The sequence below is a fragment of the Urocitellus parryii genome, chromosome 5, assembly GCF_045843805.1.
Source record: "Urocitellus parryii isolate mUroPar1 chromosome 5, mUroPar1.hap1, whole genome shotgun sequence".
NCBI lineage: Eukaryota > Metazoa > Chordata > Mammalia > Rodentia > Sciuridae > Urocitellus > Urocitellus parryii.
The window spans coordinates 96,372,726-96,399,499 of record NC_135535.1 but is presented as its reverse complement, the minus strand read 5'-3'; the positions used below and the strand labels follow the sequence as shown (position 1 = coordinate 96,399,499).

At 44.2% G+C, this 26,774-nt stretch overlaps 1 protein-coding gene across 1 annotated transcript; it reads left to right on the top strand.

Annotated features, from left to right (window-relative positions):
- Nucleotides 1-7,296: 7,296 nt before the first annotated feature.
- Nucleotides 7,297-26,689, top strand: Emp1 (epithelial membrane protein 1). Its single transcript, XM_026409298.2, has 5 exons — nt 7,297-7,432; nt 21,219-21,332; nt 23,367-23,463; nt 23,570-23,710; nt 24,411-26,689. Exons 2-5 carry the CDS (start codon nt 21,255-21,257, stop codon nt 24,575-24,577), a joined length of 483 nt encoding a protein of 160 aa, XP_026265083.2. The 5' UTR covers nt 7,297-7,432; nt 21,219-21,254; the 3' UTR covers nt 24,578-26,689.
- The last annotated feature ends 85 nt before the right edge of the window (nt 26,690-26,774 follow it).

Here is a 26,774-nt window from a genome sequence, read left to right as displayed (position 1 = left end):
GACCCAGCCAGCTGAGACTTGTCTGCTTCATCACACCCAGGTTGTGGCAGGTACCCCATTGTATCAGGATACTAGGAACTCGATGCTCAGTGGGGACAAATCGCTAGTACATCCGAGTTTCAGTGTGGGCTCCAGCCTGTGGAATGGACTAGGTCACATCCTGAACCTTGGGGACTAAGGCATTAAATGAGGATACAATGATGCCATAAGTCTGGAATTTTGGGAAGTGGGTGTGCTCAAATTGAGAACATTAATGGAGCAGTCTATGGAGATTTAGCTAGAACTAAAGGATAATTTAAATCTCAGATTCCTGGCAACCAACTGGACTTATATCTTTAGGGTTAGGCAGTCCTATGTGGCTTCATGTTCAGAAGGGTAACAAGTTGAACTGTCAATCATTGTTCCTGAGACAAAAAGGAAGATGTTCAGAGAGAGCTGATTGGCATCCATTTATAATGCTTCCCATGGGTTTTTAGAATAGGAAAAGTGACCATAAAATGTTAATTCTAGAAGGAACACTCAATATAATGAGAAACAACCTCTTGGAAGAAACTGAAATCTAGAGTGTGCAAGTAAGTTTTCTAACACTTCTGAGTGATGAAATCAGTACAATATGCTTGTCCAATAAATGATAGAACAGTTAATGAGTTGATGAACATGTCATTACATGTACAGATATGTTAGATACAAAGAGTTTCTCCACAGTGGTGTTTAGAGTGGTAAAAAAACAAGCAACATAAGTATATATTATCCATTAAATAGAGAATTGTCTAAATACTTTATAGTATATGCACTTAAAGGGAGAACCTGTAGTCATTACAAATGATGTAGGTCTATATTTATTGGGATATTAAGGGGCTTAACTTTGGGGACACTTGTGACCTTCTGTGTATGGTAATAGCCAATGTCAATGCAGCCATATATATCATCTTGGTAAATGTTTATAGATGTATATGCATACATACAGAAGAGAGGATATTTATAATAATTACTTCAGAGATCAGGTCTTGAATGGTGGTGATGATGATGATGGTGATGATGATGATGATGATGATGATTTGGTACCACGGATTGAACCCCGGGACTCTTAACCACTGAGCCATCTCCCCAGTCATTTTTTTAAAAAATATATTTTACTTAGAGACAGGGTCTTGCTGAGTTGCTTAAGGCCTCACTAAATTGCTAAGGCTGGCTTTGAACTTGCCATCTTCCTGCCTCAGCCTCCCAATATGCTGGGATTACAGGCATGTACCATTATGTCTGGCAGGTCTTGGATTATTTAAGCTTTCTATTTACATTTGCATGCATTGTTAGAGTTTTGTTCAAATACTTGTCAAATAAAAGTGATACGTCTTTATGGTATATAATGTGATACTTTGATGTATATGTCCATTGTTAAATGGATAAATCAATTTATTAACATGTCCATAACCATATGTACTTATTTTTTTATGAGAACATTTTGATCTACTCTCTTAGCAGTTTTCAAGTGTACATTACTAACTATAGCAACCGTGCTGTACAATAGAGCTCTTGAACTTATTTATCCTGTTTAACTGAAACTTTGTCCCTTTTGACCAACATCTCTTCACCCATCTCTAGGCTCTGGTAGCCATCATTCTGCTTACATATTGTATGAGTTCAACTAGTTCCACACATGAGTGAGATCTTGCAGTACTGTATTTGTCTTTCTGTGTATGGTTTACTTCACATAGCATTATGTCCTCCAGGTTCATCCATGTTGCTGTAAATTCCAGGTCTTCCTTCTTTTTAAAGGCTAAATAATATTCCTCTGTGTGTGTGTGTGTGTGTGTGTGTTTATGTGTGTGTGTGTGTGTGTGTATTGAACTTTTAAATTTGTTCATCCATTAATGGACATTTAGATTGATTTTATATCCAGGTATCTGTTTCTATAATCAGAAATGAAATAATAAAAGAGAGATTTATTTTTGTCATGCATCCCAGGGTATAGTTTCAGAGATTTGCAGAATGCTGGGGTGAGCTTCCCACATCCAGTGGGCATATAGTTGCTTCATCTCAATAACAGGCAAGTCCTGCCCAGCATACAAACCAAAGGAAGGACATTATGGAGGTCAGGATGCCCTGGATCTTCAGATGGAAATGGTCAGTAAAGAGGTCGGTTAAGATGTCCCCAGAACTTCAAGATAAAGTCTCCCTTAAGAGTAAGGATTGGCAAGGATAGAACAGTTGTTTTGAGCCTCTGTGGATGTAATTACCCTACAAATAATCACAAATGGGTGGCAGAGGAGTTTTAGAAACCCCTGTCTCTAATTAAGATGATGGGATGTGGTCATGGGCAAGCATGACTAGACTGAAATCACAACTGGAAAGATGAAACAGAAACTCGCTGGACGGTGCTGTCATTGGCTGCAGATATAGTGTGTTCACCAATGGGGGATGATCAGCATGGTCTAGAGAAGGGACGTCTGTGTGCTCACCAGCGTTTATCCAGCCCTGTGGGCTGTGTGGCTATGAGTTCTGGCCATGAACTCTGTCAGGCTGCAGAGTGCCGAGACATCTCCACACATGTCACCCTTGCAAGGGGCTGGCTGGACTGGGTGCAGGTGTGCATGAAATTGCAAATGCCAACTTATGTGTATGCATGTCTTGAAAGAGGTCTTGTTTTGCCCCATAATGCTTAAAAATTAACCAAATATCCTATAATTTAACCAGAAAGAATACCCCAATTTCCTGTGAGGTGAAATGAATTAAGTCACTCTCCTTAGTGTTTATTTTTGCCAAGAAACAATCTTTCAAAGTGTTAAGTAGGTTGCAGAGATCACGTCTAGCAAGTTCCCGGGTCTTTGTGCTTTGCTGCCCATGTGGTCCCAGTAGGAATGTTTGTAAGGTCCCTATGCTGTTTTGCTTGGCTTTAAGCTCCCTGGCATGACAATTTTCCTTGGGCAAATGTAAAGATGTATACTAACTGCTTTCCCCCACAGCTATAGAGGGGTGCTCTGCCCAGCATCTGAGTTTGAGGGAAAGATCTTGAAGGAGAACATGAGAGTCTTTGACTTGGGTATTAGATACTTTTTGATTAAACATCCTATTTTTTAGTTGAGCACTGCTATGTAGCCAGCATCTTCTTCCTGGTTCTTCTGCCCCTACATGTACAGGGAGAGGTGGTCGATCTTTAATCACTTATGAATATCCAGTTGTTTACCTGAAATGGCCCATGAAGCAGTAGGAACAATGCTCTTGGTAACATGAGATGCAAAGTGCAAAAGAAAAGCCATTTATTCAATATTTCTTTAATACCCACCTTCTAGTGCTGCAGTTAGCTGGGGAAAGACCTGATATTTTCACCTTTTATTTTGGTGACAACTGCCGCTTCTTTGTGTGCTTGTTGTTCTTCTCTGGCTTTGAAGTCATATCGCCAGTGGACACGGGTCAGAAGTTTTCCCTTTTATCCAAGTTAACCATCCATACACATCCCAACTGCCTGAAGAACTTGATGGCAACACTTAGCATAGATCTGGCAACTGTTCCCGTGGCAGGGATTTCTCCATCCTGCTGATTTAGGTTGTCATTGTTAATAGCTCCATCTCTCCGTTTTACCTATAGGCACTACGTCATCAGTGAGACTGTCTCTGCTCAGCTGGAGGGGTGTCAGGCCACTGGGCTGGGGTTCTTGGGTGCTCTTGGAATTTCATCAGTATTTTATTTCCAAAGCAGTTTCAGCACAGACTAGCTCAGAGATAAGAATCGGGGGAGTGAAGGGGGTTTTTAGACACTTGCCATTTTGTGAAACTGTATTAAAATCACATTTACTGAGGGGAGTTTAAGAAAGAAAACAAAGAAAGAGAGGAGTGCTGTAGAAAGAAGGGAAAGGAGGGGAAAGGGTGGAAGGAATACAGAATTTCTGCTCAACTCTCGAATTTCAGAGGAGTGGCAAGGAACACACCTTCACTGGACTTTGGGAGAAACTGTATAACTTTCTTCTTGCAATCTATTTACCTTTCAAACCGTGTTTGCTAGTACTGATCCTGACATCCCTGCACTAATAATAGCTTTGGGGAACATGCTGCACCAATCGGGATGCTTTCTGGCTGAGTTTGAACAAAAGCAAGTTCAAGCTCTTGCTAGCTCTCTGTGGGTGTTAGGGGGCCAGACCTACCTTAGGAGACTTCTTGTATCAAGTCATTAAAAGCCCTCAATTCATATATTCATTAAAAGTGTTTACCCTTGTTCAGACTGGAAAATCTACCCCAAATGGCATCCGGCCAGAAGTGGATACTTGTTGCTACAGAAGATGGGACATATTCCTGTGCCAGAGTAGCACTATTTCACTGGGCAAGAGGGGACATTCCTTCCTAAGAATATATGGCTTGACGGGTTGAGTGAAACTTTGCTTGGCTCTCTGCCCATGTGGAAAATGAATGCGTGGCATCTACCTTCCAAAGGAGGAGAGCACGGGAGCAGAACAGAAAGGCAGGTTACTCTGACTGTTTGGAGAGGCACGGATCCCAGAGTGAGCTGTACTGCCCAGCTCCACGGGGTTGTAGACCCCTGAACACATTACCACCCCAAGTCTTAAAAATTGTCCGCTCACCACCATGGAAAGAATCAGGCTTAGTGCTTTAATCATATCCAGAGGCACAATAAAATGCAGCTTCAGCCAGAGCAGATCCGGTTTCTTTCCCAGACTTGGCAACTTATAAAATAAGCTCAGTGGTATTCCAAGAGTTAATTATGAGACTTTAGAAATCCTGGACGGGCATCAATATTTTAAAAATATTCACACCAAGCCTCAGCAACTTAGAGAGGCCCTAAGTAACTCAGCAAGACCTTGTCTCAAAATATAAAACATGAAAAGGGCCGAGGATGGGGCTCAGAGGTAAAGTGCCTCTGGTTCAATCTCCTGTACAAAAGAAAGAAAAAGAAAAGAAAAGAAAAAGGAAAACCAAATCACACCAAGTATTTGGCTTTATATAGTACCACTGAGTCTGCACATTTTAAGAGTTCAACACTTTTAACATTTTCTCTTCAAACCTAAACATCACCAAAAGTGCACAGGAAAGTGAGATTTATTAGGTGCATTTGAAGGCAACGACATCTGCTCACTTTATGGCAGAAATGCAGGAGGGCAGGTCCCTTGCTCCCTACCACTGGCAGGCAGTAGGAGAGGAAAAACTAGAACTCCTGCTTTCAGAGCCCTTCCCTCCATCCGCCATCTCTGGAATCCAGTGTGAGAATCCAGAAGAATCAAATGACTCCTCTACTCAAGGACCTTAAGAAAAGTTTCTGCTTTTTTCCTTTGTTAACCTGAGAGGACAGTGGGAAGGAGAACATCTCCCTCCCCCATATTCCCTAGCTCCAGGTTTCCCTTTAAAAAATGCAAGCCCCACCACAGCTCCCCAGCTGCTGAGTGAAGCCTCCACCTCTGGAGCCCAGCTGTCCCCTACCCATGGGTGGGAAAAGAGAGTTCCACACAGGCAGAAGGCCTTGGAGGGCAAAGGCAACCCTGGGCACAGGTGAGACAGATACCAAGCAAAGAGGGTTCCCTTGGCTCACCAGCAGAGCCCTCTCCTCTCTTAGGGTTGGACCCTAGCGGGGAGTGGCTCCTCCCAGACAGGCATTTTTATTATCAAATGAGTGATGGAGAGGGGGGAGGTGAAGACATATGTGAGAAACTGATGCCATCTTTGTCACATCATCAGTTTTTAATGAAAGATCGAGACTTTGTTATCTTTACAGAGATAGAATTCAGTTCTTAGGGACTTGTGGAGAGGCTGTGTGGGGGGATTTCATCATCCCCTTTAGAAATATTCTCTTCTATGTGAACCTACTTTCTCCTAAAAACCAAAGCAACATGTTTATTGCAGAAAAATTTTAAAAACAACGACAAACAACAGAAATGTAACCAGAAGCAACTAAAATTCACCCACGATTTTACCATCTAATTTTATCCACCTTTTATTGCAACATCATCAGTTCATTCCCTATCCTTTTATGGCATTTGAGTTCTAAGAGGGCAGGGATCTTGTTCACTTCTGTGATCTGATCTTCTGAACAGGGTTCAGGGCAGGTTGATATGCAGCAGGTATCGGTTGAATGAATGAATAAATAACTGTATGAACCTACTTATGTACAGTAGAATTGCTTGGGTTTGGCAGACTCAAATCCAAGCTGCTACTGCCAACTTACTGTATGTTCTTGAAGAAATCACTTCACCTTTCTCTGGGCCTGAGCATTTTCTTCAGTAAAATAATCATCGCAGCAAACACTGACTGCGCATCTAGCGAGTGCATGATTATAAACTCTATGTATATCTTTCTCACCATAACTTATGAGATGGCTATCCACTATCTCGATTTGATGCATGAGGAAACAGGCATGGAGAGGGTAAGTGATTTGCTCAAAGTCACACAGCTCCTAAGTGGAGAGCTGGGCTTGAACTTGGGCATCCAGGCTGCGACCCACTCAGATGAATGCCTAGACTGTGGGATGAGATGCCTTCAAAGTCCCCTCCCAGCTCCAGGATTAAGTTAGAGAGGAGTGGTGCAGGAAGGTGGCAGGCAGTGATGATCACACCAATAGCTGGGTTCAAGAAAGTCAATTGTGGAACAAGGTCCAGGTAATTATTATATGGAGATCAGAGAGCAAAGTCTAGAAGATTTCCTCCAAGAGCCCACACAGGCATTCAGAGTGCATGATTAAAGAGCAGGGGTTGTCTATTGTCAATCAGTGCTCCTTCATTCAGAGGCAGGTCACCAAGGCACTTGGTGGGTCCTCTTTTCTGCTTCCCGGGTCTCATACCACAGGAAGGTGTCCAAGGGTCAGTCAAGGGAGTCAGAGATAAATCGGATCCTTCCTGGCAATGAGCAGCAGCTGATGCATTTGATGGAGAAGGAAGAACAGGAATCTCATTTGATGATTAGCTGGGATTTTAATTAACAGGGGTTCCCCTTGCCCTCCTCTTTCCCCTTCCTCTCCCTCTCCACTAGAACCTGTGTTTTGTCTTATGTCCATAATAACCGAAGTCTCTTTCTGGTGAGGAGGAATGGGCTTCAGTAAACAGATCTATTTGTGTGACTCCTATTACTCATTTGAAGCCATGTCACTCCTTTTTCCACTGTGGTCTGTGTGTCTGAGTCAGAGGGAGCCTACAACAGGGTTCTTTGAATTGATGGCTCACTCCCAGTCACTTTTGACTGACTGCCAACTTAGCAGGGCGTAGCTTACCAACATTTTTTTTTTTTTAAAGCTAGACTGATTCATAGAAACTCCTTTAAAACACAGGGAAAAGAAACCGCCCATCACACACCCCAGCGCACCAGCGGAGGAAACTTATAACCTCGGGAGGCAGTCCCTCCCCTCACTGTGGTCACATACCTCCAGAAGAGCGGACCCAGGCTGCTGCCAGCTCCTGCCACTCAGGGCGTCTGCCTCTGTCGCTGGGACTCTCACGGTAGGACAGCTCCCAGCTCTGGGGAAGCTCTGCCTTCTGTCTCCCTTTCACTGTGCTCCTTCTTCTGAGAGTTCATCTAAGCATTGCTTTTACTATTTTCCTTTGCTACTTTTCCATGATTCTCTCAGAATCAAGTCCTTGAAACGTTTAGTCAAGTGGATGCTGAGACAACCTTTCCCTCAAAGTTAAGAATGTGTTTGGTGGAGGGATCAGGGGGGAATCAACAGGACGGGTCTGTACTCATTTCTTGAATTAGCTGCGTTCAACTCTAAAGATGTGGAGGGAGCAGGGACTTGGGAACAGATCTGGATAACATATTCTTTATGGAGGAAACAATATATACCTCTGAAATGGAACTTGCCAGATGTTTTCAACTCCTCTGTTTTGATTCAAATCACTTCAGGATTTGAGTTGTTTCTTGGCTTGTGGGTTGTTTGCTGGTCTTTCGGGGTGAGGGTGTATAGATGTGTGGTTTTCAGTTTATTTTTGCTCTTTTACTGCCCTTTTCCTTGTCCATTCACTTCTGTTTAAATTTAAGTTTTTTTTTCCTCCCTCCGCCCCTGTTGGGGTGGGGAAAAGGAGAATTGGTTTGTTTAAAGAAAACCGTTAGGGAAACAGAGAGGGAGAGAGAGAGAGAGGCAAATGGTGTTTCCAAAAAAAAAAAAAAAAAAAAAAAAAAAACGTGGGAGGGTTCGTTTGGTGGAATCAGGAGCCTGATGTGGATTCCAGACTCCTCTTCTGGTCCAGATGTGGAGGCGGGGGAGGCAGGAGGGGAAATAGGGCTTGGAGGAGCGGGAGGGGCAGGGGAACTTTGTTCCTATAAGAAACTATTGAGTGGCTTCGAACTTCCACCCCAGGAACAGCTGCATTTCAGTGCAAAGTAAAAGCTCACAACAGAAATTCCTAAGCGGGTGTAGAATTTTGTGGCGGGGAAGGCAGTGATCATTTTTGGAATGTTTATCTTTTCGCTCTTGGGCAGAATGTGGTTGGACAAATGCAAACGCGAAGCATGAAGTGCATCTGGGGAGAAGAAAGGCACCTTTGCTGTTTGCTTTTGTTTTATCGGGTTAACATTTGGGTTGAGTGTCGACAGGGGTGTGGCCGTTTTGACATAGATACTGGTATAGTTTTTTTTTTTTTTCTCCCCACGTAAACAAGATGAGAATGACAGGATTCAGCTTGTCTGGTGAAGTTAGGCTTTTCCTTCAGAAATGCAGTTCGCCTGTTGGTTGGGAGATTTAAATGTAATCAGCCTGCAAGTTGAGCAGGCAAAACTCCTTGTAAAACTGCCCCCAGGGGGTGGTTAAGCAAACGAAAGGGCAACTTCTCAAGATGCAGAGAACTCCCACGTTTGCTTCAATCGTTTATGACTTCCAGATTACATGGACGTGCACGAGAAGAGCCAGATTAAATCCACTGCCCTGGTAGTTTATGAAAATAATACAGACTTGCCGTCAGTTTGGTGTAGGTTAAAACTAATAAGCAAACTCTCACCAGTCAGCAAATGGGAAACACCGACCATCCAGAGGGTGTAAACACCATGATCCTTGTTATTTGTGAAGCATTTCACATCACTCTGTGGCTTTAGGAGTGCAAAAACATGCTGTCGGTTATTTGCTGGAGTTTGAGGCACCTAAGGCGACTCAGATTCCTGCTGTCTACTTTTCCTGCAAGGAGGGGGCGAGTGCCTCAGTTGGGAGAGGTTTCTGGGACTTCAGCTGTAGGCCTTCGACAACCCTAAAACGGGAGGGCTATTTTCCCCCTGTGGCCTCCCACTCTCAGAGGTGGATCCAATTCCACCCAGACTCTAAAGAATGGGGCGGGGGTGGAGAGCCATCCAGGGCTGCTGGACATCCTGGCTGCTGCCCTGGTGAGGAGGGCCCCCCGATTTCACATTGTTCAGGGGTACTAAATTGTTTGGGGATTTGGCATAACGCCATCAAGAGACCAGCCCCGAGCAGATCACATCCTCAGAACCTGGCTACCTCCCAGCAATCCTGGGCGGCCCTCTGAGGAGAGGAAAGACATTCCTTTTGCAAACCTGGGAAAGGACTGACTGGTTTGCTCAATCCTCGGTGCGTTCTTCTGGAGACCAATTAGGCCTAATCGTTTCCCAGCCTAGAATGGGCTTCATAGAGATCTGGCTGGGAATGCAGACCCTCTTGGCTCATTCTGGTGGCTCTTGGGATTTTCGGGGAGTGTGAGACCTATGGGGGCTCTGGAGAAAGAACACAGAGGCCCAGGATGGTTTATGCAGGAAGCAAAACTGCTTTTCTCTAGACTCGCTGGAGCCTAATGGGGTATGTACATGAAAAGTGGCCACGGAAAAGAGCACAAAGCAAATTAGTTCCAATACATGCTTCATTTTATTCCTAGAATTCTGAATTTGGGAGGGATCTTGAAGATCAGCTCATTTGTTCTTCCACCATATTTGTGAGTCTAATTTTGGTCAGATGGATATTTTATAGCTTCTAAAAATCCCCAACCAGGAGGAGCTCAGTACCTCAGAGTTGTATCTCCTGCTTATCCCCCTTGGAGGGGTAGCTCTAAACTATCAGGGTTCCTTAAATTGAACAAAATCAGCTTCCCTGTAAGTTCCTGGTTCTGCAGGGCTGAAACAACCCAGGAAATATCTATACAGGATTTTTTGTTGCCCCACCCAATGCTCCTCATCTTTTAGACACTAAACTCTTAGTAAATATTTAATTAAGACTGCTTGGTGGATCTGCATTGCATTATCTCTTTTACTTTTCTTACTTTATTCCTCCTATGTTTTAGAAAGAACATTTATGAAATTTTAGAATAGGCACCATAGTCAAGCATATCCATAGAGTTGGACCCTGAGGTATTTCATTTTTTTAGACACATGGATATGGTTCCTTCTTTAACTTCCCACATCTCTATACTCTGCAGCCTTAACACAAAAGCTCCAGAGACATTGGAGACTCAGATGCACATACTCGGAGGGACACACCTTGTATTGCCACCTGGTGGATCATGGTTAAATCAATCCAATATGAGAAACACTTATTTAACTTGGTGTTTTGGAGATTGTCCCATAATCTGGCCCACAGTGCATGTGGTCCATGCTTGTACAGGGTTAACTACCTGTCATGCTAACTAAAGGAATAAACTGCCAGTCAAAGGTAGCCTGTCTAACTGCTGGAAGTCAGTGTATCAATCCCTTGAGAAGAACTCATAATCTTTAAGGAGTGTAGGACTGGAATTTTCTGAGCATAAGCCTTTCTTTTTCAGGACTCTTCTCAGTTCAGCCCAGTTGATCCTAAATTTCTGGGACTATGCTTGCCATTCAGTAATTAAGGAAGGCCACATATAGTTCCAATTAGGGGTTTATTTGAATTTGCAACACCTCACCCCTAAAACACACATCCCCAAGACAACTCTTTTTAATACTTCAGTTCCTGGTGCTGATTGGTGAAGCAGTTTTTCTCAATTTAACTGGAAGATTCACTGATGCTGCATAGAAATACAAATATCCGTGGGGATTGCTTCTTCTCTCTTTCTTTTAAACAAAATATTGGGGTCAATATTTTCTTCCCTGTCATAGAGAGGGCATTTCTCTGGAACCTAAAGGAACTCCTCTCTGGTTGTGGCTTGGCCTTCTGTGGCTGTGGCAGTTGATGTATTTCTTGAGTCAATTTCATGAATTCTTCTTTCAAAAAGGAAGAGAATCCTTTTGGCATGGAATTTAACTATGGCTGTGAGATGTGAGATAGGTAGTATGAGATGTGAGATGCTGATAGGAAGACACAGGGGCTGTTGTCTTGTCGGGACTCTGCAGTATGGCCAGGGGAAAGTCACTCACAGTTTCCTTGCTTGAGGAAATTAAACTTGATGGCCTTCAAGGCCTCCGAAACTCTGAAATTCTAAGAGCCTACCATTCTTAGTTTGAGAAATCCCTTGAGTTCACAGTAAAAGCTGGTTAGAAATTGGTAGAAAAGTGGAATGAGGCAAAATCTTGCATTGAAATGGGCATTTGCAGAGAATGCTTGGCTTCCAGCTGACATGAGGACACAGGTGGCATCCTGTGCCCCATCCCCCTAGAGATTGCTTACTTCCAGGACCTACCTTTAGGCAGCAGAGAACATCACCCAGCACTTGGAAGGGAAGTAGAGGTTTGATTTATGAAACATAGGGTTCCCTGCCAGCTAAGCCTGTTAAGACACTGACAATAGCAAGGAATTTGTCAGGAATGGAATTGGGCTCAGGGAGAAACTGAGCTCTCCCTGGGAAAGAAACTCCACCCTATTCTCAAGGATGGAGATCCTGCAGCATGAGGGTGTGGCCCTAAAGGTGTGGAGCCAAATTAAGAGGAGGAAAGGGAAGGTTCCCGGAGGACCCGAGGGAGGGAGGGTGGGCAGACCCTGAGTGTTGGGGGAGAAGGCAAATGGAAAGGCGTAGAAGGGACAGAAAGATGGGTGGACAAAGACCAGGAGAGAGCCAAAGAGCAAGGACGACATGTTGAGAACATTTCCACTCCTAACTCCTTCTCCTCTTGTTTGGGGGCCACCCACCCTCAATGTCCCAGGACGTCATCATTAGGTCAAAATTCTGATACTTGTTCCTGTGAAGCATCGTTTGTTGCTCAGCCACATCTAATTTTTTTTTTTTTTTTGGTTTGGTCAATACATGCTTGGTGCCATTTGTGTTTTCATTAAGTGTCTGTGCCACAAGGCGGTGACCTCTCCCACTGTTCCTCAGTCTTTCAGAGGTAAGATCAGAACTGGGAGCAAAGTGAGACCCTTGATTCTTAGACCTCTTGTTTCAAATAATCAAAGCCCCTCCCCAGAGGGCTGGAGAAGGGGAATTGGAGAGAGGCTTCCTTCCCTGAGACAATGAGTTTGGGGTAAGATGGAGTATTCCCACTGATCTAAAAAATCTGAAGCTGAGCCCCAGAGCTTTATCCTTGCTGAAAGATGCTCTCTGAGCTTCCATAGGGAGGGGACTCCTATGCAGAGGGTGGGGCCCAGGATGGAATATTGGAAGCTTCTCCCAGGGTTTGCAAAGAGGGAATCTGTTGCAGGCCTTTAGTGGCCTCTGGACTGGCTCTGCTGGGTGGGCCTTCTCAGAAATATGACAGGAAGAAGCAGTGGCCTTTGAAAGACCCTTTGTTTATACCATTGGTACTGTTTTGAGGGGCTGTGACGACTGTCGGAGTAACTCAGAGGTGGTGGGAGGAACAGAGTGATGAGTAACTGCCAAATGCTAAGACAAAAGACAGGAGAGGGAAAATCGTGCTCCAGTGGAAGAGCCCTGCCTGGAAGATGCAAGATGGTGGCCTCGGGTCTGACTGTGCTTTACTAGGGGATGTGCATTTCTTTCTTGGTCAAGGGGTGGGACTGAATGACCCAATGCCTCGAAACCTCTAAATAATCAACTTCTCTAAAAAACAGAAACAAAGCCTGCAGCCCACCCAATGCACTTGGGGTGCGCCTCTGCCTGAGTGGTGGCCCTCCAGGCTCCCTGCCCCCTTCCAGGCTGAAGGCTGTTGCTGCCATCTGCTGTCAGACCCACCCCAGCGCTGCCGGGTGGGGCCACACCTTGACTTTCTTCCCAAACCCGAGTTATGATTTTGGCAACTTCTCCCTTGAAGACACTCTGGCAGCGGGAATACTTCTCCTTTGTCAGAAGCTTCCGTCCTTACCCAGGGGACTCACCCCATCCCTTGACCAGCTGCGGGCTTGGGGCGTGGGCTTGGGGTGTGGGCTGAGCTCAGGCTTCACAGCCCTGGTCTGGCCTCAGCCTTGCAGATGTTGCCCAGATCCACCCCCTCCGCTGGACACAAAGGAGGAGAAGCGGAAGTAAGAGAGAAGGAGAGGTTACTCTCTTGGGGAGCATCTGCAAAAATAATATTCATGCTGGTTGTTTGCCTCTGGCATAGATGTTGTCCCTCAGGTTCTGCCAGAGACGCTTAAAGCCCATTTCACTGGCCCAAGTCTCTCATTCTCTATGAAGGAATTAATATAATAACCAAATACCATATTGCCCTTGCTCTCTGTCAGGCATGAGTTAACCCTATGAGGTCTAGAGCGGACAGTTGGGAACTGGTGGAGGCAGGATTCAAAGCCAGAACCTATGCTCTGTATCATTTGACACTCTGCCTCTCTACGAGCCACTGATCAGAGAGGTTGGGCAAATTTTCCAATATCAGCCATTTGGCAGAGGAAGAATTTCTATGAGCATCTGCTTCTCCAGTAAGTGCTTGTTTGCTTGACCCACCTCTCCCCTATTTCTTCCTGTCTTTCCTTTCCTTTATTTTCCTTTCCTTTCCTTCCTGATAACATGTTTTCCCTGCCCTTCAACCACTCCCCTTGACTTTATCCCTAACTATGTGAGAATCCATACTATTCTACACCAAGGCTGGATAAACACTATTTTTCTATAGTCACCTTTATTTATGATAGCCCACATTTGCCATGTAGATGTAGTTTCCTTCCCCCAGGACCTAGAAGAAAAATAGGTGTTTTCCCTGGACGCTCTAGGTTCCTGTTTCTTTTGCCGCTTGATTGCGGATGTCTCTCCTGGGTATAAAAGCTGCTCTGTCCTCCGAGCATCAGCCCCTAGTATGATGAGCATAGAGTGAAGCCAACCTGAAGTTCTTTCTTTCCACACCAACATCAGACAAGGAGAGACAGGAGGGAATGATCCTTCAGGATCCTTTTTCTCCATGTTTCTCACGTAGAAATTAATGGCCCCCTCCCCCGCCTACGTAAGAACAATATTGAGAATGGAAAAGTATACTTGAAATATAACAACAGCCAGAAAAGCTCATCCAAGGTCTCATCCACTCAGCTGCCTTTAATCCCAGCCTCTTCCTCCTCCAGATACATCCTCTGGCTGCTTCCAAAAGAGAGTATGTCCCTTTTATGCTTTTGTGTTCCGCGGACGTGGATTTTGCCAACCAAAATGATCCTCAATGGGAAACGAGCACATCAAAAGCAAAGTGGTCCTGACTTGTAAGGGTAGAGGGGCGACTGGGGCACCCTAGGCTGTGTCCTCAGGAGAGGAGGCAACCGCAGCTTTGCTGGGGTGTTGCCCAGAGCAGGATAGAGCCAGAGGCTGACTCATGGAGGTCACATGACCAGGAGCAGCTTGCCTTTCATCTTTGCCTTGCCTCTAGGGAGTGCCAGGTCTTTGATCAGATGGTGTGAGAAGCTTTTTTCAAAATTTGCAGTTATCCAGAAGGATGAGCCTTTCACAGTTGGAAAAACATCACCCAATGTAAAAATTGCTGAACTGCTCTAGCAGTAGAGTCATCTGAGGATTAGATTATATCTTGACTGAGATTTTTAGGATCTAACTGAGGTCCTCTGGTGAATTCTCTGACAGCGCTGCAGATTTCTCTGAATGCACTGCAAAGGTGGCCATGGGAGAAAGAGGAAGCATCCATCTAGTCCAACCTCATGGGTGGAGCTAAGATGGCTGGTGGATGTTCAAAGCAGACTCTGGTGCACTGTCAGGACTCTCCTAATGGGGCCTTGGTAGACAGTGAGCTTCCCAGGACTGGAGCAGTTGAATCATGGTTCAGATAGTTTTTTGGTGCAGTTTTGTAGATGAGCTTCATGTGTTGGGAAGGAATTGTAAAGCCCTCCTTTAGTCTGGAGTTTCTAAAATCCAAAAAAGTAGGTAGAAAATTTAAATATGCAGCCAGATTAATGTTTAGAAATTTAAGATCTTCTCTTTGCATTCAGTTTTTAGCTCTTCTTGAACAAAATGCAACATATATATATATATATATATATATATGTATATATATATATACACCAAGGGTCCTCAAGAAATAGATGCTTGTTTCCACAGTGAAAAAAAAATAATGGATGTGAATATATAACATAAAATTTACATATAATGAAATGTTCAATACATAGTCATTATAATATATTAAGTAATTTTTAAAAATAATAAGGTGCATGCATGTTCAAAAAGAAAACATCTTCCTTCTTGAATTCTGCGTCTGTTACAAAGTCTTCAGTCACTTCAATGTTGCTTATTTTTCCATACAGAAGAAAATATTTCCCTTCTCAATTAATTTATTTAATTGAGCAATATTTATTTGGTACCTGTCATAAACAAGACTCTCAGGGACTTGGACTCTTTGTGGCAGGGAAGCCAAACACATCTGTAAATAACTTTGTTACCAGGCAGGCTGTCATCAGTGGCTTTGCTAAAGGGCTGTGTAAGGGTCATAGCATAATGGGGAGACTACTTCTGACTCCTGTATCTGGGAAGGCTTCTTAGAGGAGGCAAGGTTCACTCTTAGGAAAAAAAAATTTAAGAATTACTGGCAGAAGGACATAAAAGCAGAGCTTTTAGTTTTGGAAATCAAAGTCCTGGGATTCCAAGGGCCCGTCTGGGGTGTTCAAATCTTCTTTCCTGGTGATTTGTGTTGATGGCATGTGTGTGGGAGGCAGGTGGGAGGGGAGGACCCGGAAGTTTTTGAGTAGAGAGGCATGGTTCAATAATCCAGGGACAGCATAGAGGATGGATGGGGTGGGGGAGGTGAGAGAGAATCAGGGGAGGGGTCCAGACTAGGGCCTGAGCTGGACTCTGGCAATGGGAGTGAACAGTCAGGAGGTAGAAACTCAAGACCTGAATGTGAAGGTGAAGGGGAAATAGGGAACTTGGCAACTGGCCATTTTTGCTCTCTTTTTCCCCCTAGTAAAGCCTGAGCTATCTTAGGCTGCCAGGGAAATGCCTGAACTGGCTCCAGCTAGCCCACCTGGTCCAGCAAGTGCTGCTCAGGAAGGCTCTTGCGCCATCTTGTCTTCCTGTAGAGAATGTCTCCGCTTTGGCCTTCATTCAGGAGAATCTCACCCACTTTCACATGAATCATGGAAATGTGAGCGCTGGGGGACTCCCCCACTGTCCACAGAGTTCCTAGCTCCTGGTTCTGAGTCCTCAGCCTGAGACCGATTCCTCAGTGACTCAAGTGCCAGGATTTCCACCACTTCCTATGCTCAAGAAGTGGGTTTCTTGGTGGCTTTATTCTATTTCATTGCTCCCAATTATGGTGGCTTAGACCACCCTTAGAGAACTGCTTCCTCCAGACTCCTCTGGCTGTTCAGTAAACACACAGACTCCACAACAGGAAGTTATCTGATCCCTAGTTTAGCCATCTTGTAGCCAAACTAAGCACATCTGAATTTCTCTACTGTTTCTGAGAAGATAATTTCTCAGTCTCTGCAGAATTAGTGACAGGTCATCAAAGGAAATTCACGCTCAGGGTCCTAATTAATTTCTCATGCTCACAGCACCTTATTAGGCCACCTGAAAAAAAGGTAAAGAAGCAAAGCAAGGTAGTCTCAGGGTTATTTATTTATTTATTTTTACTCTGTTCTGTCCTCTCCTCTTCTCTTCTCTCACCCTCCGTCTCTGTCTGTCTTGTATTCTTTCTTTCTTTGTGGGAAGTAAATGTAAAAGGGAAGCAAGAAGCCAGTAAAGATTTAAGTGGATGGAGACAGCGTCATCTCCATCCACTCCTCCCCTCCCCGACACCAGTTGGTCATTTATAGCTAGGCTCACCAGCAACTGTGAGCCTAGTATTATGCTAACCATAATACATTTTCTATGAGCAAATAGAAATTAATGCAGATACAGAATAGCCAATGGTGTCGGGGGGCGCTGCATTAGAGATAGGAGCTGTCATGTGATTCAGGTTATGTGGGAAGAAAAGGAAAAACGGTTGTCAGTGTGTCAGTGTGGAAGGGGAACGAGCAGGCCTGTTCATGAGGATAGAAGGAAGACTAGAAAAGGGATGACCGAGACCTGAGCGAGGCTCCAAGCCTCGAATCCATTTCTCCTAATAGTTGCTTCTTTTCAGAGGCAACTTGTATACCTCCTATACCTTCTCATTTTCCCAGATCATCGCTGTGTAAGCACAGCAGGTAGGTGAGGGTTCTGCTCTGTTCACATTCCTGCGGGTGCAGAAATGTGTTCCTGGCATCCCCCATGGAGCCAGTGCATGTTTTACCCCTTCAGAACAGTGTAAATTCATCACCTCCAGTGGCCTGGGCCACCAGTAACCTTGTTGTGAGAGTCTTCAACAATGAATGCCACACTCTGGGACCCCTGTGCACCACAGAGTTCCAATGGTATTGTTCTCTGCTTCCTGGTTCAAGTTACCCAACCTGGGTGATGGAAGGCTTTCCACTGTAGAGTGCCACAAGAAGCATTTTAGAGAGGCATGGAGAAGAAATATGTTATTGTTTTAGTGAAACCTACAGAGGGGGTGGGTAGCATAACCTCCATTGACCTACATGCTCAGAAATGGTCTTTCGTGCCATGGGATAAAGCAAGATCCACAGTGGAGCAGAGAATGAGTCTCCCCTCAAGTTACTCTAATGGATGTGTAGAAGTCTCAAGAGCAGGATCTTCTGTTATTTATACCCATTCTACTCCTCTGTTTGGTGGATTCCCAGATATCCATTCTTTTTTTCCCCCATAAAGACTGCAAGGGTTGCCTCCTCTGGATTGAGGGTTTATCCGATGGGGGTGAGGAGCAGGAACTCTAATATAGATATTGGGTAATAGGAATAATCCAGAACAGGAATTTAAGAAGAGAGTTCATTTTGTTTCCAAATGTATTGGGAGAGGACCATTAAAATAATGGAAGCCCCTCGAAGCTGACAATGGATGATACTGATAAAACCTGACAAATCCGCGGCAGTGAAAAGATGAAGTTACATGCATTATGCAATAGTTACAGCTACACAGCCTCTACTTCTGGCTGGACACAGCAGTCAGAAGCAGGGAGAATTGTTTTGTGCAATAATAACACTTGCTAATCCAAGACACATGACTCCGGTCCATGGTGAAAAGACACGGCACCATCACTGAAATCTAAGATGAAAGACAGTTGCCTCTTAGCTGGGTTCCTCCACCCAGTCCTCCAGCTGCAACAGGCAGAGAATCTAATAATCAGGTGGGGATGTGGCTTAGATCAAAAGTGAGATCCAGGGACCAGGAACTCACCCGCCCTGTGCATATGGAGGATGCACACCATGGAGGTGGGGTGAGAGGGGCCTTCCCAGCGGAGACTGAGCGGCAGTGAAAGGGAGTGGACTCCACCCGAGGGCTACAGAGCCATCCAAGGAGACAGAAAGTGCTGCTGAAATCCAAGGACCTGTCAGGGAAGGGGCCCACAATGGTTTCCCTTACGTGGCCTCACTTGGTGTATTATATTCCATTCTTGGCCCCTCATGACTTTCACTCTTAGGAGGAGGATATTTGTAAAATTACAAACAAAAGGGATAAAAGAGTTGTTTAAAGAGCCCAAGGAGGATTACACACAAGACCTCATTATGTAACATTTGTGATTTCCCTCCATCAGCCTATTTTTTTTTTTAACCAGGAAGGGCAAGGTCGGGATCCAGTGAGGTATGAACGTGTGGGTATTAGGAGAATGGGCTGAGATGAGTCACCTTTCTCCTGGTCATCCCTGAGGGTGTGTCTGTAGCCTCCCCACTCCAGGAGCAAGGTTAGGCAAAATGTCAGTTTCTAAGAGGACTGCTTCATGAACCAGCTCGCTGATATTTTATTCCTTGCACTTAACGTGGGGCAACCTGGTGTTAGGTAACTGAGTTGGGTTGGCAACATCTACTCAGCTTCAATGGATGATGATGATAATAATAACAATAATAATGACGACCACAACCAAAGCAAACCCATTATCAGTACCGGCCCCGTGCCAGACCCCATGCTAGGTATGCAATCTAATTTTTTAAAATATTTTTTTTAGTTGTAGATGGACACAATATCTTTATTTTATTTACTTATTTTTTTTATGTGGTGCTGAGGATCGAACCCATTGCCTCACACATGCAAGGCAAACATTCTACCACTGAGCTACAACCCCAGCCCATATGCAATCTAATTTAATCATTACTCTTCCCTGCATGATCAGCATTGCAGCATCTGCTCTATACACGAGGAAACTGAGGCATGTCAAATAACTTTATACGATTCTAATTCTTTCTCCTCAAAACCCTCTTCTTACTGTGGAAGTCAAGCAGAAAATTGTGGAGGTGTGCAAGAACCTGAGAAGAGCAAAAATGAATTTGAACAAATGGAGAGATTACTCACAGCAGGCGAAAAGGCTCCAAGCTCTCCCTTGAGGGAGCAGGATAAACTTCATTATTTTTTATCATTCCCAGTTAAATTGAATGCATGCCTAAAAAAATAGCCCGGTTGCAGGAGAATGCCCAGATAGGAAAAGGGTTGTTAGAGAGGGCTGGGGAGGGTGGTGGAAGCTGGTGTCTGCCTGTCATCCTTTGCCTGCAGAGGATGCAGAGGACCCTGGTGTACATGAGATCATACTAGATTTTGAATGCCTCATGAGGAAAGTGAGAGGAGATAAAAGATATTTGAAGTGTTAAAACAATGATAGTATCAGTGCTGTCTAATAAATACCTGGTGTGGCATGAAAGTGGCACAAGCACCCTCAAAGCGTCAATTAAATTAGGTGGAGTGAGGAAGAGAAGTGGGGCAATTGCAGGCTGTGCACACTCATCTTCTCTTGTGGTGGGGACATCCACGTACCCTCCCTGCCTAGGGTGTGAATAACCTCCAGCTCTTTCCTTTTGATGTCCCTCTGAGCCTGCACTGCATCATAACTGTCCTGGGCATGACAAAGCACCCCTGCAGCGGACATAAATCAGAATAGCCACCGCCAATGTGCACCCTGCCCACTCTTTTGGTTCCTAGGTTTTATGACAGTGGGCTCCCTTCTTCTTTGCTGAGATGATGGCTGAAAGCTTTTGTTAACGCATGCACATTCTTAATCTGTATTAGATCCCAGGTCTCCCACCCCGTGATTTATGCATTTGCCTGTCTTCTGTGTTGAGTTCCGAAGAATTGGAATTTGTGTAAAGGTTACGCAGGAGTAGAAAGCACATCTGGAGCTGTCTCAAGCTACACACTTTTAAAGGCCCCAGAGCTGTCACCTTGAGCTGTAGGAAATAGAACACTGGCCCAGATGAACAGCAGTGCCCCTGTCACGAGGTACACACAGGCCAAAGCTCAGGGGGTGGCAATGCTAGCCTGAAATGTTCAATCAGTAGGTGATCAGACCATTAAACTATAATTAGGTGTTATAATTATTGAATACCAAAAGGCATCATAATAATCGAAGTTGTATCGTTCCCATTTTATATCTCATCTGGGATCAGATTAGTAGCCTATTCAATATAAGGGCATTGAGTAATAGCTGCTGGTCTGCAGGAGACATCACTTTGATGAAAGTTGCTGGGTGAGCTGTTTGATGGAAGCCCGGACACTTCTCTAGTGGAAAATGGAAATTGACCTGATGATGTTGCACGGAGACCTGGAAATTTCAAAGGCCTACCAACAAAACAAAACAACCAAAAAGTCCGATAAAATAAACAGCCTCTCAATCCCTCAAAACAAAAACAAACAAAGCCTTACTTTTGGTCTCTAAAACACAAAATGAAATGTAAACAGTTGTCATAAAACATTCTATTTTTAGAAACAGGCTGTATTAGAGAAATGAGTATATAAATTCCTGAGGGAAAAAAAAAAACCCAGAATTATGCTTACATTTGGGTGCATATGAGTGGATGAACAGGTAAAGTAGGCATATTGGGAACCAGGTTGATAAGGTGTTTTCAGGATTTATGATGAAACGGTGATGGTGTATGGCAGCGTTTCCTCATTTTAGCAGAGAAGCCCACACACGTGGAAAAACTGAATTTTCTTATTGACTCTGACAGTAACCTTTTCGTCCCCTTTTTTTTTTTTTTCTTTTCAGAACTCTCTTCGCTCACAAATCACCAGAAAAGCCAAAATGTTGGTGTTACTGGCCGGTATCTTTGTGGTCCACATCGCCACTGTCATTATGTTGTTTGTCTCCACCATTGCCAACGTGAGTCATGTTCTTTTGTTCGTTCATTCATCGAGGAATTATTTGAATATTTACATAAAGTGCTACAAAAGAAATTTAAGCCACATGCCTGCCCTTTATGAACTTCCAGCTTAGTTGAAGAAATAAAATAAACACACCCTCACACTTCAAACAATTCAATCGCTAAAGGCCACCAATCACTAGGCTGCATGAGTGATCCCGCCAGGGCTGTTGGTGTGGAGGCAGGAGGATGCAAGGAGCTTCCTCAGGCTTTAGAGGAAGCTTCCTCTCTCAGCAGAGGCACCCTGTGCCATGCACTTGGAGAACTGAGAGATGAGTGGGGTTTCTCCAGGGAAAAATGGACAGTGCAAGGACCCAGGGATGCATTTGAGGCAGGAGTGCTAGGAAAAGGTGCGTCCCTAGGAAGATCTGAGGATCAGGACACCCATCTGGCTGGAGCAGACCTTCCCTCTTGATTGCAAGAGGGCATGGAAGTGAGATGATAGGGACTTTTGCCAGACTGATGAATTCAAGTTTTGGGTAGAGAGTAGCGTGTGAAATGGGATTTTGCACCATTTACCTGGTGACCCTGAATTAACTTGGTCACACATAAAATCATCAAACTAAGGTGGCGTCTTTTCTCTCTCTCCGAACCTTGGGCTACTCTGCCCTCTAGTGGTCATTTTTAGCACTCAATTTGCTTTTATTGTGGCTCGTCTCAAACAAGACAGTTGGATTTAAACACAAAGGCAATCAATCTGCGAATGATGGTTCCAGAATCTGTTTAAGTCTCAGCTACAGTTAAGGAATAATTAGGTTTTAAAAGTTACAGAGAAGAGCTTTGCAAATGTTGGTAGGTGTGAGTATAAGCAAGGCTAACTTAATCATAACTGTGGTAAGCCAACCCCCCACTCATTCTGCCTCTTTCAGATTTTGTAATTTAGTCATCTGCATGCCAACCCCTACATCTCTCAGGATAAGAAGTCTGATAAACTTCAAAGCATGTTAAGGGATGCCCACGTGTTTCATATCTGGGCCTTAAGATAGGGCTTGGCACACAGGAGCTTATGGAGAGCAGGTGACGGCACATCGTTGGTTTTGCTTTTCAAGTATATGGATGTTTTATGTGTTTGTCGACAGGATTCTGCATTGCTTTTCTTTTTTAAATATCTACTTTTTTAGTTGTAGACAGACACAATACTTTTATTTTATTTTATTTATTTATTTATTTATTTTATATGATGCTAAGGATCAAACCCAGTGCCTCACATGTGCTAGGCAATCACTCTACCACGGAGCTCCAACCCCAGCCCTCTGGTTTTCTATTTCAGAAAGGTCACTGTTTTTCTTGGGCTGGGCAGGAAGGGATGCTGGTACCATGGTGAACCTGGGGGGAGATATTCTAGTCCCTCTTCTGTTTTTATCTGCCCCCACAATAAAGCTCTTGCTGCATTATTTTACTTTGTATTTACTTTGCAAGTTGTGAAAGTGGAAGTTGGAACCTTCTGTACAAGTGAAAATGGCATATTGACGACCCAGATTCATTATTATTTTCCCAGGAGCCCCCCTGTTTCTTAGTTGTCTTCAGTCAGACATTTTTTTTCTTAACCCTTGAGTTTCTTGTGAGCCAGACCCTTAAATGAGACGATCTTGAGAGAGTGGATAAATTGTGCATACTTAATACCAGTTTCCTCATCTAGGGTTTTTGTTTCTGAGAACCTTAGAATGTTAAACTACTATGAGTGAAATTATTTACATTTAAGTTTTTTTTCAAGCCACAAGGAATGTAAAGTCCAAAGAGACTAGAGGACCTTTTTCTGGCTCATGCATTCTCTCTCTCTCTCTTATCTCTTGGAGCTTTTGTAACTTCAGGCAACTTTAATTGGACCTTATTTCCACCAAGAGGTAGTCTGCTTAGCTGTATTTATGGCTACAGAGGGGGTGTCTTGATTAAGATTTGGTTGTGATGTAAGTTGATTTGTTATTTTATTTTCTCTTTTTTTTTAAAGTAGAGGATCGGTTTTTAATCACCTTTTTGCTTCTTTCTGGTTTCAGGTTTGGGTGGTTTCAGATGATATTTCATCATCCGTAGGTCTTTGGAAGAACTGTACCGGGGGTAACTGTGGCCATGATCTTATGTATAGCAATGAAGGTATGTAGCAAGGTGTCAATCCACTGCCAACAATGGGTGTGGTCAGGGGAATGCCCAGTGTCTCCAGTGGCCTAATGCCCTTGCTCTCCCCGCCTTGTGTCTGCAGATGCCCTCAAGGCTGTGCAGGCCTTCATGATCCTGTCCATCATCTTCTCTGTCATCTCCCTCCTGGTCTTCGTGTTCCAGCTCTTCACCATGGAGAAGGGAAACCGGTTCTTCCTCTCAGGTGCCACCATGCTGGTGTGCTGTGAGTATCTTGGGGGCAGACTCTGGTTTATGTGGGAAGCGTTTTTAAGTGAATCTTCCTGTGGGTTCTTCTGGATACTTCAACAGATTCACATATGGCTCTATGAAATTGCCTTCTACATTTTTCTCCTTGGATTGCTTAGATTGAGAACTCCTCATCTGCTATACTGTTCAAAAAACGAGTGTTCCTGGCAGCTACCGAAGCTGGGGCATGCCTATCAGTAGTGCTTGCATAGGGGACTTTTGAAGAGGGTGGGAAGGTGGGAATCCTAGGAAGATGCAACTTCTGCAACCCTGCAAGCAATTATTGCAGTTCTCAGTCTTCTCTAATCCCGAGTACACTCAGTTTGATGGAAGTCCATGTCCTTTTGTACCTCTGAACAGTCTGCCTCGACAGGGGGGTTCAGACAGGAAAGCCAGGTGTCGATAGTATTCAATGTTTTGCTTCACACTTGCAGCCTCACAAACTGGAGTAGATGTGAGAGCCCACCCATCTCTATTTTATCAACACCATCACCAAGCTTAGTCCACAGCAAACCAAAAGCACTCCTGTTCAGAGACAACCAGTGTTTACTTTTCCATTGCTATATAATAGGTAGATAGATCCATCTACCTATATATAATCTTTCCTGATTATTAATTATAAAACCCATTTTTCTTGGTTAAAACAAGAATAATAACAACACTTTGTCTTCCGGCAGGGCTGTGCATTATGGTCGGAGTGTCCATCTACACTCATCATTATGCCAATTCCAATATGAACTTTTCCTTGGGCAGCCACCACGGCTATTGCTTCATCCTGACCTGGATCTGCTTCTGCTTCAGCTTCATCATTGGCATTCTCTATCTTGTCCTGAGAAAGAAATAAAGCTGAACAAGTGTATGGGGACCTGGGGGTGGGTGGGAGGAGGAAGCAGTTGAATCTGGGAGGGAAGTGGAAGTCATTGGGCCAGAAAAACCAAGAGAGGGGAGGGAATGGGGAAGGGGAAGGAAGGGTGGGAGAGGTCTAAGCTCAAACCATGACTGGGAAGATTCTCTATGGTCAAGCCCCTGCCCTTGGGAGAAAGTCAATGACTTGTACTCTGATGCTCCCTGATAGGGGCCAGAGGGCCTCCCTCCAGCCCCCAGACTTGGCCTCCAGCTTGGCCTCAGTTACACACACCTCCTGAGGTCCCATCAGCTGCCGTTCTATTGGCTCCACTTCTGAGGGTGAATCTGGGTCACACACTGGAGATCTTGCAGACCTACTGCACCAAAGCGGTACAAGTTCTGGCTGGAGCAGATGCTCTCTCTGTGCTGACTATCTAAGTCTGAAAACCACCCTGCCCTCTGACCCAAAGCAAATGATCACTTTACCATATGAAGTGCCTACAAGAAGGCTTTGGCCAGGGAACCATCGTCCCTCTTTGGTGGAGATGCTTAGCTCCATAGCATTGGATGGCATTTGTGACTATAGCAGAGAAGAGAGAGAGGTTATAGGGCCAAGTTGGTGGGTTGGCTAAGTCAGGGGGGGGGCGGGGAAGAAAAAAAAGCTTTTCACCATGGAAGGCCTGGGGGATGGGCAGAGCCCAGGCCAGACCTCCTACATTGCTGTCCCTCATGGACACCTCTTCCCACAGACTCTACTAGGCTCTCATTGAAAGCGAAGGCAGCTCTTCTGGAGTTTCTCTAGAGCAATTAATGACCAATTCAGTAGTGAAAGCCCCATGCAGATTGTGGGATCAAGGGACACTCTTGCCACAGTGCTAGGCCAGGGTTATGTTTTTAGGATTCCCCTCAATGCAGTCCTAACAGGAGAGAAATGGGCATGAATAACTCCTGTTATCCTTTTTCTAAATTATGAACTCTGGAGGAAGTTTTGTCTAATTATCCATACTGGGGGGCGGGTCAGGGCTTCAAGGTCAGGGGTCACTCTAGCTTTGGCTGGAGTGGTCACCTCTCAGAGGCCCTGCCCATCCCACTTCCCAGGTGAGGCATAGCAATTCTGGGAGCAAATTCACACACACACACACACACACACACACACACACACACACCAAAACCAAACAACAGGTCCTTGGGTGAAAGGTGCTATATAATTGCAAAGTATTAATCATACTATATTCTAGTCATAATAAGAACAGAGTGCCTGCTCCCAGGAAAATAAAAATCCCATGAGATAAATAAAAATACAGGTGATGGGAAGATACTTTCTTAAAGAACAAAAACTCTTGGGGTACCCAGTCAGATGGTAACCGAGCTATCTGCAGCCACAGGAGCGTTTCTATATAGGATTTAGAAGTAGTATGTTATTCCTGGTTCAGCAGGCAGGGTTCTGCCCTAGAGCAGCTACTTTAAGCCGTCTCAGATTCTACCCAGAGGAGTTCTTTTTCTTTTGGAAGACTTTTCCTTTATTGCCCTTAGAGGAAGATCTACCCCAGGAAGAGTCTGAGACATCTTGCCCACTTTCTTTCTTCTAGCTTTCTCCTCATCCATTTCTTATATAACTTTCCTTTTTGGGGATTTGTTATGCCATAATTGCTGGTATTTATGTAAAGGGACTATTACTAAGTATATTTCTCTATGTTTATTCTAGTTAAGGGAATGTGGAAGGCAGACCACCATGTTACCTGGACTGAGAGTAGAGACATTGGCCAGAAAAAAAATCTGTGGAATAATGAACTTTTCAATTATGATTTGATTATCACATAATTGTAGAGGGCTGTCTTAAGTGCAGAATCATACCTACATATCAGATCTACCCAAAAGACATCTTTCATTTTGTTAAAAAGTTGAACTATGACTGGAGCAAACCATGAATTCCCTTGTCTTTTACTTTTTTTCTGTGACATTTATGTCTCATGTAATTTGCATTACATTGGTGGGTTGTTCTAGTACTGTATTTGGCTTCTTCATTCATAGATTATTTCATATGCTATAATTGTAAATATTTTGATACAAATGTTTATAACTCTAGGGATATAAAAATAGATTCTGATTCCCTTCACTGTGTGAATGTTTTCTTTCAAAAAAATGTGGGAAAATATGGGTCATAGTGACATCCCTCATTAAGTTGCCTATCAGTT

Excerpts from the sequence above, each read along its gene's own strand:
- Emp1 (XM_026409298.2), top strand. The coding sequence starts at position 21,255 with ATGTTGGTGTTACTGGCCGGTATCTTTGTGGTCCACATCGCCACTGTC. Across the intron at positions 23,464-23,569 it reads TCTTATGTATAGCAATGAAG|ATGCCCTCAAGGCTGTGCAG; the intron begins GTATGTAGCAAG and ends TTGTGTCTGCAG. Across the intron at positions 23,711-24,410 it reads TGCCACCATGCTGGTGTGCT|GGCTGTGCATTATGGTCGGA; the intron begins GTGAGTATCTTG and ends GTCTTCCGGCAG.